At 38.2% G+C, this 17,268-nt stretch overlaps 1 protein-coding gene across 3 annotated transcripts in view; it reads left to right on the forward strand.

Annotated features, from left to right (window-relative positions):
• The window catches only part of BICC1 (BicC family RNA binding protein 1), a 328,457-nt gene extending 318,516 nt beyond the window's left edge, over nt 1-9,941 (forward strand). For 2 of the 3 annotated variants that reach the window (XM_030941415.1, XM_030941416.1), the window contains exon 21: nt 7,278-9,941. In XM_030941415.1, the coding sequence (XP_030797275.1) occupies nt 7,278-7,408 (131 nt within the window). In that variant the 3' untranslated portion in view covers nt 7,409-9,941. Of the gene's footprint in view, nt 1-1,634; nt 1,714-7,277 lie in introns of all 3 variants that reach the window. The other variant, XM_030941417.1, reaches the window with a different exon arrangement.
• Nucleotides 9,942-17,268: the final 7,327 nt, after the last annotated feature.

Genomic DNA, 17,268 nt, shown 5'->3' on the forward strand with positions numbered 1-17,268 from the left:
GGTGGCAACCTATTAGGTTCTTCTGTGGATAGAGTTCTACACTCATCAGTTTTACCAGAACTTCTAAAATTTCTTCTCGGATATACTGTGTGTACCCAAGAGGCTCTATTAATGGAACTCAACAGGGAAGACACTCATAAGATTCCTGCTCATAAGATCATCTTGGTATAGTGGAAAGAACACTGGATTCAAATAGGAGATCTGGGCTTTACCTATGCTAAGTCATGAGTCGTTGAGTGAGTTTCCAAACCTTTGGTTTTGGTTTATTAACCATGAAGGTAGATTGGAATTTGTGATTGTACAAAGGTCACCTTACATTTCTAAGATCTATCCTTTCATGTGATATCATCAGGCTTAGTGAAAATGGACAAAACTGTAGTTTTATTACTTGTTCTTTTTACCATCTATGATAATAGAAGTAACCTTTTAAATTTGTTTTCTGTAAAGCTCAGCCTCAGGGGGCTATCCCTAGACTCAAGCTAACTTTAACAGTTTTCATATTCTTTTCTTAATTTGCAAATGAAATTTATATTTGAAATGTGATTAGCTTGTGCATTCACCATACCTATACTGTTGAAATATGCCTGCAGGTCAGCAATTTTATGTCAGTGAAGGGCATAGTCCAGAGCTCCATAGTCTTGCACTAGAGGTTCATGGAATGGCAGTGAGGATATAGTGAAAACTAAGTTCATTTTTTGGTGTCCCAACCCAATTCCGAATTCTGTAATGCTTTTAGCAACAAGCAGATAGCTGTAAATACGTTCATGGGTTGTAGATAGATCATCAATATCTTTACTCGGGAATATATCAGTATCTTTTGGGGGAGGTAAGATGGGAATCAGGTTTCAAGTTCTCTATTTAAAAAAATAATAATATTTTTTCTAATCATTATCTTCTTTGTCATTCTATTGAGGTTATATAGTACTTTTGCAGACTTCCTCTCTCAGTGGGGTTCACCAGGTCCTCTTGCTTTTAAAGGGAGTTTGAGACCGACTAAAATGCTTTATGGCTGCTCTGCACAGCATAAAGGACTTGATTATTTTAAGAATAATTTTGTCTTACTTTGTTGAGTGCATTTGTTTGAACCTGGTAAATTATTTTCTCTGAAAGCAACACATTTTTATTGAGAAAATTCTTCATCAAAAAGCAAAGCTTCTTTCTCCAATTCAGCTTATCTGATAACAAAGACATCCATTTATAGTCCCAGAACATTCTGTCTCCCTGTAGATGCAGTATAGCTGGGCAGTCTGGACCCACATTTGTCTTATGGTTACAGATTGGTTAGATCCAGAGTTTGCTTAAAATTCCTTTTTAATTTTGTAGACTTTAAACTTATAATCTGAGTGATTCTTTCAGAGTAAGGTTTTGTTTTATTTTTAATCTTAGGCCAAAATACATTTAATGTTATAGCAGTAGATGAAATTTATCTCTAACGGAGATGGATCAAAGTATAAATTTGATCTCTTTTTCCCCAAATCCACTTTTTTTTTTGGAAAATTCACAGATTTCTCTCAGAATATGGTCATGATTGGTTAAATGTACAGGGACTCAGTGAAAGGACGCTTAGCATCCTGTCGACAGGCTTCCCACTACGGCCTCAGGTAGATCTAACATTTCCCGACCTATTCTTTTAGTTTGTGACTCTGTTCAGATCCGCAACAAGATCCTGAGAGCTGCCAGGATTGTGTGAACCTTGGAATTTCAAAGAAAAAGGTTGGTATTTTCCCAAACCATCCCTTAGGCTTACTGAAAAATATTAGAGGAGTTTGCCTTATCATTTAAAAAACAACAGCAACAACAACAATTCTAAAGTCTCTTCAGTAGGACTTGACCTTGATAACCTCTCTGGAAGATTTATCTCTGTGCATCACATTTAAAAACATAAATATGAGACCAGCCTGGCTGACACAGTGAAACCCCGTCTCTACTAAAAATACAAAAAAAAAAAAAAAATTAGCCGGGCATGGTGGCAGGTGCCTGTGGTCCCAGCTGCTTGGGAGGCTGAGGCAGGAGAGTGGCGTGAACCTGGGAGGTGGAGCTTGCAGTGAGACGAGATCGCGCCACTGCCCTCCAGCCTGGGCAACTGAGCGAGACTCCGTCTCCCAAAAACAAACAAACAAAACATACATATATACACATACACACACACTGTCTTAGAAACTTTATCGGTTACGGATATATACATATATATATATATATATATACACACACACACACACATACTGTCTTAGAAACTGTATCGGTTACGGATATATACATATATATATATATATATACACACACACACACACACACACACACACACATACTGTCTTAGAAACTGTATCGGTTAGGGTTGGATTCCCTTGTGATCATTTTACCGTTTCAAAGATCTAGCTGATGTGTCTTTTCAGAGTAAAGTTTTTAATATTTATTTTGAAAAACTTTGTCTTCATGGCCCAGTTGTTGTCATGTGCTCAGTTATATGTGTTGTATATGCTAAAGGAGAATGTTGTTTGGCCTCATTCCTTCTTTTTTCTTTGCTGTAAAGTGGGAATGTCCTCCCAAATTGTATATTATTCCCCCGTGAAAAATAGAGGCCGAAGATAGTCCCTAGCTTGAAGATGATAAAACTTTTCCAGGCTGTGTACTTAAGGGGATTCATTTATTCTGAACGCTTCTATTAAGATTGCCTTTAAATATATTCAATTCTGTCTTGATTTCTGAATTTTGAAGTACTGTGTGTGTGTGTGTGTGTGTGTTAACAAGATACATGTATTCAACTTTTAATAGGAATGTCATTGCCACTGTGTTTCTGGATGCATGCCGGCATGTGTCTTTTGCTTGTAAAGTTACCTTCCTTGCTTCTTCAGAGTGAAGCTGGGTTTTTCTATTTAAAAATTAAATTTGGTACGTTAAAATAGCAAATAAAGCTCTGTTATCTGCCATAGTTGGAAATACCGATTTCTCAGATTTGTATTCCTGATGCCTCGGTTGGTCTTTTCTGTCCAGTGGGTCACTGAAGGCCAGTGCTCAGGGCATTGACCTTTCCATCAGGCATGCGAAGTTTTACCTCTGTCACTTAGTACCTGTGTGGGCAAGTGACTTAGTCTATTTTTTAAATCAGTTTTCTCACCTGTAAAATGGAGAATGGTAATATTATCTATCCCTTAAAGAAGACTTGAACAGGGCAAAATAAATGTAAAGTGCTTGTCGTACAATAAGCCTAATGAATCATTGTTATTTTTCTTCTGTCCTAAGACCTATATATGAACAAAAGAGAGATGTCTCCACTGTTGTTTTGACCATATAGGGCATGCATTTACGTTTTGGAAGGCAGTGGGGTAAAATGTTAAGGGTGTTGGTCATCTTCCAGAACTTGGCCACAGGAGCGTGTCTGGTCATATGGTCATCCTTAACGCCATGCAGTCTGTTACAACCTGAGTCTGTGTCTTCAGCATTACTGTAGATGGCCCTATCTTACATTGTAACTTCACAATTCAAAAGGGGATTGTGTGTGTGTGTGGCTTAAAAAGTACTGAGTACCTTGCAAATATAAGGTGAACCACCTGCGCTAGCCCCTCAAAGAGACACTTTGAAGCAAGTCAATTACATAATCCCTCTAATCTATTTTAAACTGAATAAATTTGAGGGTATTTGCATTTGTTGGTATCAAAAGCCTAATTTGCATATTCTGATGATTCTGTGTACTTGCATGAGTTTGTCAGAACGAGTTACATCAGTGATTTTGAGGTGGGGGCGGAGGTTGATGCATACTCACAAAACAAGGTAGTCTGTTTCAATTAACTGTTTACCTTTCCAGTTAATAACTTTTAGTTGGCAAAAGACAAACTAAACAGTGTTTTCAGAATACTCTAATTTCTTTACAATTCTAATAGGGCACCTCAGGTCTGCCCTGAAATTTTAGATTCAAGTATTTGTTGTTTGTGAGCATTAATTTTCTAAGCTGATACGATTGTTATACTAGATTAATTTTTTATTCAAAGAAACCTACTCATATGCCTCTTTCTAAAACTCTTTCTGACTCAAGAAGTGTAGGCTTCATGAGTTGGCAGAGCCATGGGGGCTGTGGCTTAATACAGTTGACGGTTGAACAACATGGATTTGAACTGCACAGGTTCACTTATACACAGAGTTTTCTCAATAAATATATTGGAAATATTTTTGGAGATTTGTGACAACTTGAAAAAACTTCCAAACTGCATAGCCTGGAAATATTAAAAAACATTAAGAAAAAGTTAGATATGTCAAGAACGCATATGTGTGAAATATATACAGATACTAGTCTATTTTCTCATTTACTACCATACAATATACACATCTATTCTAACATGTTAAAATTTATCAAAACCTTACAGACCATATATGGCACCATTGGCAGCAGAGAGAAATGTAAACAAACATAAAGGCATTTTAAATCATAACTGCATAAAATTAACTGTTATATACAGTACTACTGTAATAATTTCACAGCCACCTTCTGTTGCTACTGCAGTGAGCTCAATTGTTACAAGTATCTGCTTAAAGCACTGTACACTAATCTCCACATGAGCAGTTAATCTCTCCAGTAAGTTGTATATCACAGTTACAAGTGATCTCTCACAGTTCTTGGGTATTTTTCATTGTGTTTAGTACAGCACCATAGACCTTGAATAACACCATAGAACCCACATAAAGTGCCACTAGTGCTCTCGAAAGCAAAGAAAAGTCATGACATCATGAGAAAAAGTTGAATTGCTTGATATGTACCGCAGATTGAGGTGTGTAGCTGCATTTGCCCACCATGTCAAGATAAGTGAATCCAGCATAACGACTATTGTAAAAAAAAAAAAAAAAAAAAAAAAAAAAGGAAAAGAAAAGGAAATTTGAGAAGACATTGCTACAGCTACACCAGCAGATGCAAAAGCCTTACACTTTTTGCAAAATACCTTTTTTATCTTGCATTGAAAATGCAGCTTTTAGAGTGGGTGCAGGATTGTTATAAAAAAGCATACTTATTGACTCCATGATTCAAGAAAAAGCAAAGTCTATATGACAACTTAAAGCAAAAGGAAGGTGAAGGATCTAAAGCTAGAGAAATTAATGACAGCAATAGATGGTATGTTAATTGTAGAAAGAGGTTTGGCTTAACAAATGTGAAGATAACAAGGAGCTTTTGTCAACCACGAGATAGCAGATGAGTTCCCAGACACGGTTAAGAAAATAATTGAGGAGAAAGATTGTACACCTGAACAGGTTTTTAATGCAGATGAAAGGGTCCTATTCTGGAAAAAATAAAAATGCCACAAAGGACTTTTATTAGTAAGAAAGAGAAATGAACACCCGAATTTCAGACAGGAAGGGATAGGCTGACTGCTGTTTTGTGCGAATGCAGTCACGTTTATGATCAGGACTGCCCTGCCCACCCTTGAGCCTTGGAGGGAAAAGATAAACACCAGCCACCAGTCTTTTGGTTGTAGCACAAGAAGGCATGGATACCAAGAATGCTTTTTCTAGACTGGTTCCATTGGTACTTTTTCCCTGAAGTCAGGAAGTAACTTGCCAGTAAAAGACTGACTTTTAAAGTTCTTTTAATATTGGATAATGGCCCTGGTCACTGGAAACCCCCTGTGTTTAACATCAGAGTCATCAAACTAGTTAACTTGTCTCCAAACACAGAGTCTCTAATTCAGCTTCTAGATCAGGTGGTCATAAGGACCTTTAAGGATTGTTACACATGGTACTTTATGGAAAGGATTGTCAAGGTTATAGAAGAGAACCCGGATAGAGAAAACATTATGAAAAGCCGGAAGGATTACACCATTGGAGATGTCATTGTTGTTACAGAAAAAGCTATGAAGCCATCAGGTCCAAAACAATGAATCCCTGCTGGAAAAAAAAAACTGTATCCAGATGTTGTGCATGACTTCACAGGATTTACCATAGAGCCAGTCAAGAAAATCATGAAAGAAATTGTGGATATGGCAAAAAATAATAATAAAATAAAGGTAAAGGGTGAGTAAGGAATTTCAAGATCAGATCTTGGAGAAATTCAAGAGCTAATAGATACCACACCAGAGGAATTAACAGAGATGACTTGATGGCGATGAGTGTTTCTGAACCACTGCCAGACGATGAGGAAGACAGAGCAAGCAGTGCCAGAAAGCAACGGACGTTAGACAGTCTGGCAGAAGAGTTCCGATTATTCAAGACTGCTTCTGATTTTTTTTAATGACATGGATTCTTCTATGATAAAATAGTGGAAGAACGAGTAGTACCATATAGAAACATTTTTAAAGAAATGAAAAAAGCAAAAATGGCAGACAGAAATTATGATGTATTTTTGTAAAGTTACACCAAATATGCCTGCCTCTCCTTCCACCACCCCTACCTCTTGAACCTCTACTGTGCCTGAAACAGCAAGAGCAACCCCTTCTCCTCTTCCTCTTCAACCTACTCACCGGGAAGACGACAGGGAGGAAGACTTTGTGATCATTCACTTGCACTTAATGAATACGTAAATATATTTTCTTTTCCTAATGAATCTCTTAGTGTTTTCTCTGGCTTCGTTTATTGTAAACATGCAATATAAAATACATATACAGAACATGTGTTCATCAACTTACTGGTAAGGCTGCTGGTCAACAATAGGCTATTAGTAAAGTTTTCAGGGAATCCAAAGTTATACAGGGATTTTTGACTACATGGGAGCAGGAGAGTTTTCACCTCAACCTCTGCATTATTCAAGGGTCAGCTGTACTTCAGGGTGCTCCTCCAATATCCCTGTGCTTAGCTGTGGGGTCTTCTTTTCATATCTGACTTTAATAACTAAATGATTGCCATGTTTGACATGAATGAGTTCAGTAGCTGTAATAATTTTCTGTGCCATCAGTCATACGTCCTTTCACGAGCTTTGATTGTTCTCCTTGCCTCTGAAATGACCTTTGGAGTAGGTCAAACTGTTTAATTTGGTTAGAGAGTTCTGAGAATGGTATATCCTCCAATATAGTTTACAGACTGTAATAGATACTTTGCTGGCAGGAGTTTACGAATCGCAACACAAACTATTTGCTATTCTTTGTTCTCTAGACTGTCAATATGCTGTCTTTTATACCATACTCTCTAGTATTTCAGAAATGCCTTGATCATCAACTAAAGTTTTCCTTTTGCTGCCAGACTTGACTTTCCTCAAAAAACCTACCACGTCACCATTTTCTGAGCTCTAGTGCTATGTCCTGTAGTATACATAGAACTTCTCGAGAATTGAGCTCCTAACAATTCTCTCTTTCTCTCTCTAGAACTAAATAAAAACCGAAGAAAGCTTTTTGAATCGCCAAATGCACGCACCTCTTTCCTGGAAGGTGGAGCGAGTGGAAGGCTACCCCGTCAGTATCACTCAGACATTGCTAGTGTCAGTGGCCGCTGGTAGCAGCGCCCTCTTGGCACATGCCCGCTGACTAACTGTAAAGTGGACACAGGAGATGTGTGAACAGCCTTCACAGCACACTGTCCTCAGCACTCTGGGTGTCTGGTATCAGGACCAAAGCATCTTATTCGCACCTGTACTTTATGGCAAAAAGGAAGAAAAGAGAGATGTTCTTGTGATGTCATGCAGAACACCAAATGTGGATTACCTTTTTAAAATGGCAGTTGGACAGAATTTGCAATATGAGGATAGGGCTTTATTTCCCGTTTTTATTTACCTATATAACATATGCACTGATTTTTTTTTTTTTTTTTTTTTTTTTTTTTTTTTTACTTAAAATGAAGGATGAATTGACATCTGGGATGCCAGAGAACTTAGAAGTTATTTTGTTTGCTTGTTTTGTTTTGGTATTTGGGGATTTTTAGAAAATAATCAAAGTGGAATTTTCTGGTACTGCTTTAAAATAATTATTGCGGTCTTTCAGCACTTTACACGTTCTAATTTCTTGTCCTGTGGAAATTCTTCCTGTCTCCATCTCTCTCATTTTCATGTCACCTACATGTTGGTACAGATCAGAGTTAGTCACATTTTTCTGACTGCATCAAACTTATTTGAAATGGTACTGGATCTTAGTTTCTGTGCAGAATTTTCTGTGACTTTGGGAAACTTAAGTGACTCCGCTTGCTTCAGGACCAATTCTGTTTCATGTATGTTAGCATCCTAGAAACACCTAGCAATGGACCTAATTCACAGTAATAGGTGCAAAGAAAGACCAAATGGACTTTGCAGTATTAACCCTTTGCAGTCATCATACTTAGCTGCTGCCTGTAATGCTAAAATGATTTTAATGGTTGTCTGGAAGCAAAGGGCTGTTTTTTAGTATATTGCCACTAAAGGACATTTATTTATATCAAACTTTTATTTTTAGATATTATAAGCATACAGTACATAATTGATGAAATTGATATTTACTAGAGATTTATGGTAGAGAATGGACAACATTCAATAACTGGAGCCCTAGATTGTCACTTTATTTAAAAAGACAAATAATCATCTGACAAGACAGCACTGTTGCCATTATGAAGAGAAATAGATTACAATCCTTATCATGTACACGTTAGCTATGTTCCGTATGGCCACAGGACTTTCCTAAAACCCTATCTGTCTGCTTGAAGTAGACTTACGTTTGTTGAGAATGAACAGGCTTATTTGAAGCCTCCAGGGTGACAGTTCATAAAGACAGCTAAGTTCTGAAGGAAAAACAAAAGATATTTTTTTAAGTGGCTAGAGTCATTATTACAATCTTATACTGTGAAAGTCCAAGAAATCAGGCAACATTGTTTCCTGGGTCTTTTCAGAGATCTTATAGATTTATGAAATGTTTTTAATCCATGAAGAAAATCACTAAAGTGCCTTTCTTTCTTCAAAGCAATATTATTTCCAAGTATATTAATTTGTTAGAAAACTTTCCCATAGGAAATGTTGTCAGTTACCTGTACTGTAAAGAGTTATTTATGTCCAGTAGTCAAGATTTTCTACATGGACATGAGCCACTCTCACGTGCTCTCAGCAGAAGGCATTAGATAAGCATATACGAGAGTTGGGTACTTTTATATAAATATGGGATAAGAAATACTTGCCTGACACTTTTCCATGGCTGAGTCTGACCATTACAGTAAGAACAGGAATTGAAGAGGCATTTTGCACACAGAAAATTTTTCACTTTCAAATATGGTATTTGTTACCTTGAAGGCATAGATAATAGGCCTGTCATAAAATTATCAATTATAACTGGCACTGAGGGACTGCCCTTTTTAAATTAAACTAAGCCTTATCTGCTTAAGGATGTTGAACTGAATCACTCCCTTTACTCATCCTGTGCATATGTGTACAAACGGTCTTGTGGATCATGTGATGATCATCCATCTTATTTGATTGTATTAATGCATCATGCTAAACATTTAACACAGGTTAACAATACCAGATTTGTGTCCTGTTCAACAACTCAGTACTCTAAATGTTGTTTTTAATAAGACCTTCCCAGATAATAATCATTTGGAGCTCTTTTCCCAGCTCTCTACCATGCATTTGCAACAGGAGGAAGATAGAATGAATATGCAGTATTAAGTTGATTTATGAACAGTGCTTTGATATTCCAAAGGGGAAACTGTCCCACTTAAATTAGATTAAGTAGGGTGGCTAAAAATAAATAAAAACACTGGAAATTATTTCTCTCACTTTCTCTTGATGCAATGAAGGGAATATGACACTACAGTATACAGAGTTGTTATATGATGCACAAAATATTTTGATGATTTGAATAAATGTTAACTTTTAATCTGCGCCTTAATAATGACTGGTTATCTGTAAATATAGAACAGATACAGATTGTATTTTTCTGTGGGTTTTTGTCCTTTTAGTGATTTTTTTCCAAAAATGAGAGATGGAATTAACATTGAAAATGGGAATTTTTTCTAACCGAATCAATTGTTACATGAAAAATAAATTTATATAACCCTTTGTATTGCTCTTGCTAGATGAAGTGTGTCTTTTTTAAAAAGCAAATCTGTACGCATAAACTCTATGCCTATCTTTGTTTTCTAAGAAATAATTCTTTTTTTGGCCATTTTCGGCAAAGTTGAAAGATGTTTCTGCAGTAGAATTGCATATGCATTCTGTGTTCTCTTATTTTGCATTGACATTCCTCATTTTCAACCAGCAACCAAAACACTTTATTTTAGTCAGTGAATCCAGGACCAGTCATCAATCATTGTTTCTTAGGCCACCCATAGGTACATACAAAAGAGTAACATTCTAGAACAGGTTTTATTCTTGTTATTTCTTTTCTTTTATAAAGACTCAAGTGTATGACCGCTTTGACAACCTCATTTATCAGTAAAGGCTGACGTGATCCTGGGCTTTTTGATCCAGGTTCCCCTTTCAGAGACTGCCATTGTGTTATCTATCACGCTGTGTGTTTACCATGCCATGCCCTGAGATGCTCACTGGACTCATGCTAAACGGAATTGACACTCTCTTACTTATTCTGAGATTTTGCTAAATCTTAAAGAAAACCTAGCCCTCCACACATTATGCCTCCAGGAATATTGCCCCTGAATTATCCATGCCAGTGGTTCTTAAACATTGTTTCTAAAACAAAAATTCTTTTGATAATTAGAATCTTACCTGTGACCCAATATTAAATTATTCATGTATTACTTATTCAGTTCATTATATACATACTAATGACACATAAATATTTAGTAAATGTCAGTCTCTGGTGTAGGAACAGTCATGAATAAAACAAAATCCCTTGCCCTCCTTGAACTTGAATTCTGAACGGAGAAAGGTGGCGCTAAAGAGGGAGAGGTTGGAGGATGGACTATCCCCACCCTTCATATGGGTCTCCATGTGTTTACCACACTCCAGGGGGACTCGAGAGAGCTCTCTAGAAACCCATTTTTAATAAAACTGTTAAAAGTGGCTGAGCACAGTGGCTCATACCTGTAATCCAGCACTCTGGGAGGCTGGGGCAGGTGGATCACATGAGGTCAGGGATTTGAGACCAGCCTGGCCAACATGGTGAAATCCCATCTCCCCTAAAAATATAAAAATCAGCCGGGCATGGCATTGCACGCCTGTAGTCCCAGCGACTCGGGAGGCTGAGGCAGGAGAATTGCTTGAACCCAGGAGGCAGAGATTGCAGTGAGCTGAGATCACAATAATTGCACTCTAGCCTGGGCGAAGAGTGAGATTCCATCTAAAAAAAAAAAATACTGTTAAAAGTACCCACCAATTTGAAACAAGCCTTTCAAATGCAAAATATTCCTTCCTCTCATTCCCCCTCCCTCCCTATCTCTAGGTTCCACAGGTTTAATCACCTTCTGAAAAGGAGCGTGTGGCCCAAAGTGCTATGTTCTACTGCTTTATAGCTATACCCTATGATGATAATGGCCAAGGACTCATCACTTCTTAGACTTGACTCCAGGTTACTTTGGAGTTTTTAGAAATCAAGTTTGCCTGAATGTGATTTTTGTTACCAAGAATACTCCAAAGAATGCATTAATACTTGGAAGTTAATTCCAAATGTAGACCTCCCACAAGACAATAGTGCAATAAATAGAGTCTCCTTAGATGACTGTTTCCAAGGGAACGTCACTCCCTTGGCTATATAAATCCTGGTATATATTGTTAAATTAGCTCAGAATTTATCCTGGCTTACATACTTAGTAATTTTGTGAATTCAAATGTATTGAAGTGCATTTAACCTAATTTTGATAATCTGATGTTTAGTCAATGTATTAAATATTCCAGTCGTCACCAGAGGCCATGATTCTCCTACAGTCCCACTCTAGGTAAGTCAGCTTCCTTTCTTCTCCTCAAACAGCCTTTTGGATAACTTACAGGTCATCTAGCTGAGAAGTAAAGACTTTGGACTTTGTCGTTTTACAAACGTATTTAGATCTTGTCCATAGACCTCGGGTAAATTTCTCTGTGTCTAGGAGTCCTCATCTGTGAAATGGAAATAATATTTACCTCTGAGAATAGTTGAAAAGATAAAGAGAAGCTGTGTGTAAATTTTTCTGCACGGTACAAGGCACAGAGTGAACAGTGAATTAATTACAGCTACTATTATGACTAACAGGATTTTCCTTTCACTGCAAGGGCGTATCTTTGCCCATCAGGGATCCTCATTGTGTTCATAATTCTTCTGTATCAGAAGGAGAAAGCCCATTTCCTGTGCCCAAATGTCAGAACTGTAAACTCCAGTCTCAGGGACCCACCTCCTGGTTAATAAGGTTGAACTCAGAACCCTGTCCTGAAGGTCAGGGTCAGATTTCTGTACCTTACTTGGTTGCTTTTTATTTTATTCTTTGAAGTCTCTGATTCACCAGAGTGTTGAAAACTGGGCTCTCCATATGGGTGGAGAAGGTTAGTAGCCAATTCTAATAGTCATATATTTTGTGCCTAATGGCCCTATTCCCCCGAAAGTTCTCATTACCCTAAATGGTATTCATTCCCTGTCACCCACAAGATCACCTCCAGCCTAGCCCTGGTTGCTGAATTTCTCCCACTTTTATTTCTCTCTGCCCACCACTACCACAGGATCTCATACAAATTCCCTTTGTGTGCGTATAATGAGCTTGGCTTTTCTTTTGAAAAGAGCCATCTGCCTGTATTTGTGCTGTTTAGTTGTTTTTCACTTTAAAAAGTGAGCAGAGTTAGATAATATTTGACCATTCCTACAGACATGGCCAGGACACTTCAAAAACACTTCATCAAGGGATTTCACATTTTTGTTGCTTTTTAAAATACTTTGACTCACTCTGAAAGGAGGCAAGTGGAGCTTGAAGTTCCCTTTCTCAAGGGTTAGGCCATGAATGTGTTTGGAACAGATTTTGGGAATTGGAGTCTGAATCTGATTTAGGAGGCAGAATTTCAGTGTGGGAACCAGAATCTTTAGGAAAAAATTACAGTAACCGAAACGTTTCAACTTCATAATAGGATGTTTGGATGAGTTACAGGAGGGAAAAAAGAGTAGCTCAATAATTGGGTGTGTGTGGCCCTTTTTTTCCAGGCCAGAGAAAACAAATGACTCTGAACTCACTGTCTTCACTGCTGCTTAATTCCTCATAGAGAGGCTGTGGGAATTAGACATTAAAAGACCTTAGCAAAACATCTAGAAAACAATTTATGTTCAAACAAAATTTTCACCCAGGCACAATTGACTTTTTGTCCAAATTGCTGATACAATTTGATTCAAAGTCACTATGGATAAATTTTCCAGTTTTATAAGTTTGGGGACGTAGGTGGGTGACATTTCCTTATTTTTTCCCCTCTTTAACAGAATCATAGACTGATATTAATAACAGCCAGGATTGGAGTGGTGGCTCGTGCTTGTAATCTTGGCACTTTGGGAGTATTGCTTTAGCCCAGGAGTTCAAGACCAGCCTGGGCAATATAGGGAGACCTCATTTCTATTAAAAAAAAAAAAAAAATTGCCACGTGTGTGGTGCATGCCCATAGGCCCAGCTACTGTGGAGGCTGGGGTGGGAGGATCACTTGTGCCCAGAAGGCCAAGGCTGCAGCGAGCTGTGTTTATGCCACTGCACTCCTACTTGCGTGACAGAGCAAGACGCTATCTCAGAAAACAGCCAAATGAAGTTGCTATAGGTAAATTCTTATGGATTGAAAAATGTCCACAAAGAAAAAAATTATGCTACCTTCCGCTTCATGAATCTGAGTTAAATTCCTAAACGAGAAGGGGAAATTCCATCTTGTTCCTTTCTTTATACATTTAAAGGCTTTTTAAAAACACATAAAACGACCTTAAATATTTTCATGGTAAAAATGTGAAGATGGGGAGGCTTTAAGGAAAGTTAGAGCTTTGCCTGTCATATAATAAATTTTATAACAGGCACTCCTAGTATAATGAGGATATCTTTAAAGAACTGGCTTGCATAAAAATATCAAAGAACATAGAATCGAGTTAGAAAAGAGTATCATGGGAATGATGATGATAATATTTGCCTCCCATGTGTCATCATAAGCGTAGTATAAATGCAAACTTTTTGGAATATCCATGTGATGGGAAATGTAAATATGAAAAGTGGATTCATTACTTTCTAGTCACAATATTTTTCAGCCAATTAAGAAGGAGAAGCCAGTTAAAGAAATAATACAAAATGAAAACGTTTTGATTTTGAGCCTTTTAATTTTTTCAATTTTAATTAAAACTTTCACATCTTTAATTGCCTAACTTTATGTCCTCTCCATACAGTGTTTCTGTATGAAGGATTCTATATTTCTGCCAGTTTGTTAACAACAATTAAATTTAGTTGGTGCAAATACAGGTGTTCATTATATGAGCATTTCTCAAACCATATGTGCTGAAAAGCCAGTTTTTTGTTTTTCAATTTATTTCAGACTAATATATTTGTAAAATATAGTAAAAATGTTGTGATCATAGAAAATTGCTATGAAGTTTTTAAATGCTTACTCTGACTTTCTGTACTTACCATGAACCAGGAATAAATACTTCTTGGAGATATATATATATCTATATCTATATCTATCTATCTATCTATCTATCTATCTATCTATCTATCTATCTATATATATATATATATATCTGTCCACAGACCACTCCTAGAGCAGTACTGAATTATAAGTTTTTCATAAAAGAAACTTTAAGAATGTATTCAACAATATATGGAATTATCAAGTGCCATTGCATGCTTTATCAGCTGTGCCAGCGTGGAGAGAACTTAGACGTGCTTTCAAGTATCTTTAAGACACAGTGACTTGTATAAACCTCTTAGAGACAAATCAAAATGTGCCTCCCATGTGTGCTCAATGTAAATTTGCTTTTCTTTTGATTTCTGCTTTTTGGCCAGTCCTGTGGCTGCTACTGCAGCTCCCCGTGTGTTTAATGTATCGAATTCCCCCTGTGCTGGTTTCTCCATCTCACTTTGTCCCATTTATTTATGCTTTCCCACAATTGAGGGAAAACAGCATTTTCAGTCACTTGGAGGAGGATTTATTTTGTGTGGCAGGACCTCTAGATTCTGGCATGCTTTGGAAGTGGAAAAAATTTTCTTTGATATCCTCAAGATAGTAGTTTGCGGGGTTCCAAGGAGAGGCCAGCAGGGCACACATGTAACAGTACAGCATTTTGGAGGCAGGCCCATTGCCATTTTCACCCTTGGAAGGCTAATACAGTCCACTTTGTTTGAAGCCACTCTTTATTAACAGATGTTAAAACGTTACCTCCTTAAGATGCTCTTAGAAATTGATTTTAGGCCGGGCGTGGTGGCTCACGTCTGTAATCCCAGTACTTTGGGAGGCCGAGGCGGGCGGATCACGAGGTCAGGAGATTGAGACCATCCTGGCTAACGCGGTGAAACCCCGTCTCTACTAAAAATACAAAAACTTATCCCGGCGTGGAGGCGGCCGCCTGTAGTCCCAGCTACTCGGGAGGCTGAGGCAGGAGAATGGCGTAAACCCGGGAAGCGGAGCTTGCAGTGAGCCGAGATCGCGCCACTGCACTCCAGCCTGGGCGACAGAGCGAGACTCCATCTCAGAAAGAAAAACAAAAAGAAATTGATTTTAGCATTCTGCTAAAGTAGAGGAATCCTCTTAACCACCCACAGCAGGCAGTGATAAAGATATATTTTTAACAGCAAAAAGGAAAACCAAATCCCAAACAACTGTCCCTCCAGCCCACAGCCTAGAAAAATGAGTTGACAGCTCTGTAAAGAGGATGTCCAAACCAGTGTGCCTGCTAGAATTGAATGAAGCACCCACGTGGAATGACAGTAACAGACCAACTACCCGCTGGTTGAGGATTATGAAGACCAACCATCCACACATAAGGGATGGAAACCAAGTAAAACAGTAGGAAGGGAAAGGGAGAGAGGTTGGTGGAACACACTGCAGCAAGGCCTGCAGGCCCCCGCACAGAGGACTGACATCCCTGGATTCCTGTCTGCGGAACTCGAACGTGTTGTGGATTCAGTCCCTCCAGCCATGTAGTGGGAACTGCTTCAGCCAAAAAGGATCTCCTGAAATCACAAGGCTCCATAAAGTGGCTTCCTTTCCAAAACCTGCTCAGGCTTTCTAGGATTTCTCCTAGTTAATTGGGAGGTGCGGGGCAGGGGGAAGGGCAGACAGCAGGACCACTCTCCCCACTATGGAAGGAATGGAGGGGACTCCACAGCAGGTGCGAAGGTGAGCCGTGACCAGAGCTGAACACAGAATCTTGCTTTATAAATGAATATGCAGCCCACAGCTGTATGCCTGCAGCCCTGCCTGAGTGCCTGGGCCACTGTGCATAAGAAGACTGTGCCAGCTTGGAGGGAGTTCAGCAACAACATTTTAACTCCCTGCTGTTAGCCCAGGGCTATATAGGAGTTAATTACTATATGATTATAAGATTAATTACTATTTTCTGCTTGGTCTTTTGTGATGCTTTAGCTCACACTATTCTTAATGCTTTTTAAATTACAACCAATAAATTTCATAGAAAGAGACTTCCCCATCTCCACTCGAAATGAAAACAAGTTTCTGGGGAAAGTTTCAGAGAATCTTTCTTTTTCCAAAAGCTTTCCAGATGGTTCTGCCACACCACAGCTGGAACCCCTGAGCAGGACCATTGTTCAATGTTCATTTCCAGTTTAATATTTTTCCATGATTCTAAGTTTGAGTCTAACTCCATCTTTTAGATACTAAAGACTTAGGCAGGGGATGAGTTGTAATTTGCCTTTGTTTGGCAAATCCATTCTTCAAAGTGTAAGTTTAAAAGGACGTAAAGAGCTCTTAATAAGGCAATCCTGAGTAAAACACATTTCAACTTCTGCCAGCCTTTAAGAATATCTACTACCTGTAGATCAGTTGCATGCTAATTCAAAATTAGTCACAAATTTCCTAAAGATTTGTATAATGCGATGGTTTAAAGAATAGGTTAGCATGTTGGACTTTGTACTTAGAAGGAATAAAATTACATTGCTAGAATTCTGCCTTTCAGAGATGGAAATCCATACTACTCTGCCTCCTTTATGCTTCCTACTTTACTGAATCTCTTGCTTTGGGCAGGGCTGGCTTCGTGGGCATGTGAGCAATCCAGTTGTCCAGGGCTCTGTGCCTAGACGGGCCTCGTACTTGGTTTTAATGCTCTGGGTTTTTTGTTTGTTTGTTTGTTTGTTTGTTTGTTTCATCTTGAAACTCTTGATCTTTTAAAAAGAGAGCTGACATTTTCATTTTACACTGGGGTCCACAAATTCTGTAGCTTGTCCTGCCTGGAAGGTGATTCCAGCTCCCTACTAATAATCAGAAACCCTCAGCCAATCCAGCTTCCTTTCCAT

Source organism: Rhinopithecus roxellana, chromosome 11, assembly GCF_007565055.1.
Source record: "Rhinopithecus roxellana isolate Shanxi Qingling chromosome 11, ASM756505v1, whole genome shotgun sequence".
In the NCBI taxonomy this organism is placed as follows: domain Eukaryota; kingdom Metazoa; phylum Chordata; class Mammalia; order Primates; family Cercopithecidae; genus Rhinopithecus; species Rhinopithecus roxellana.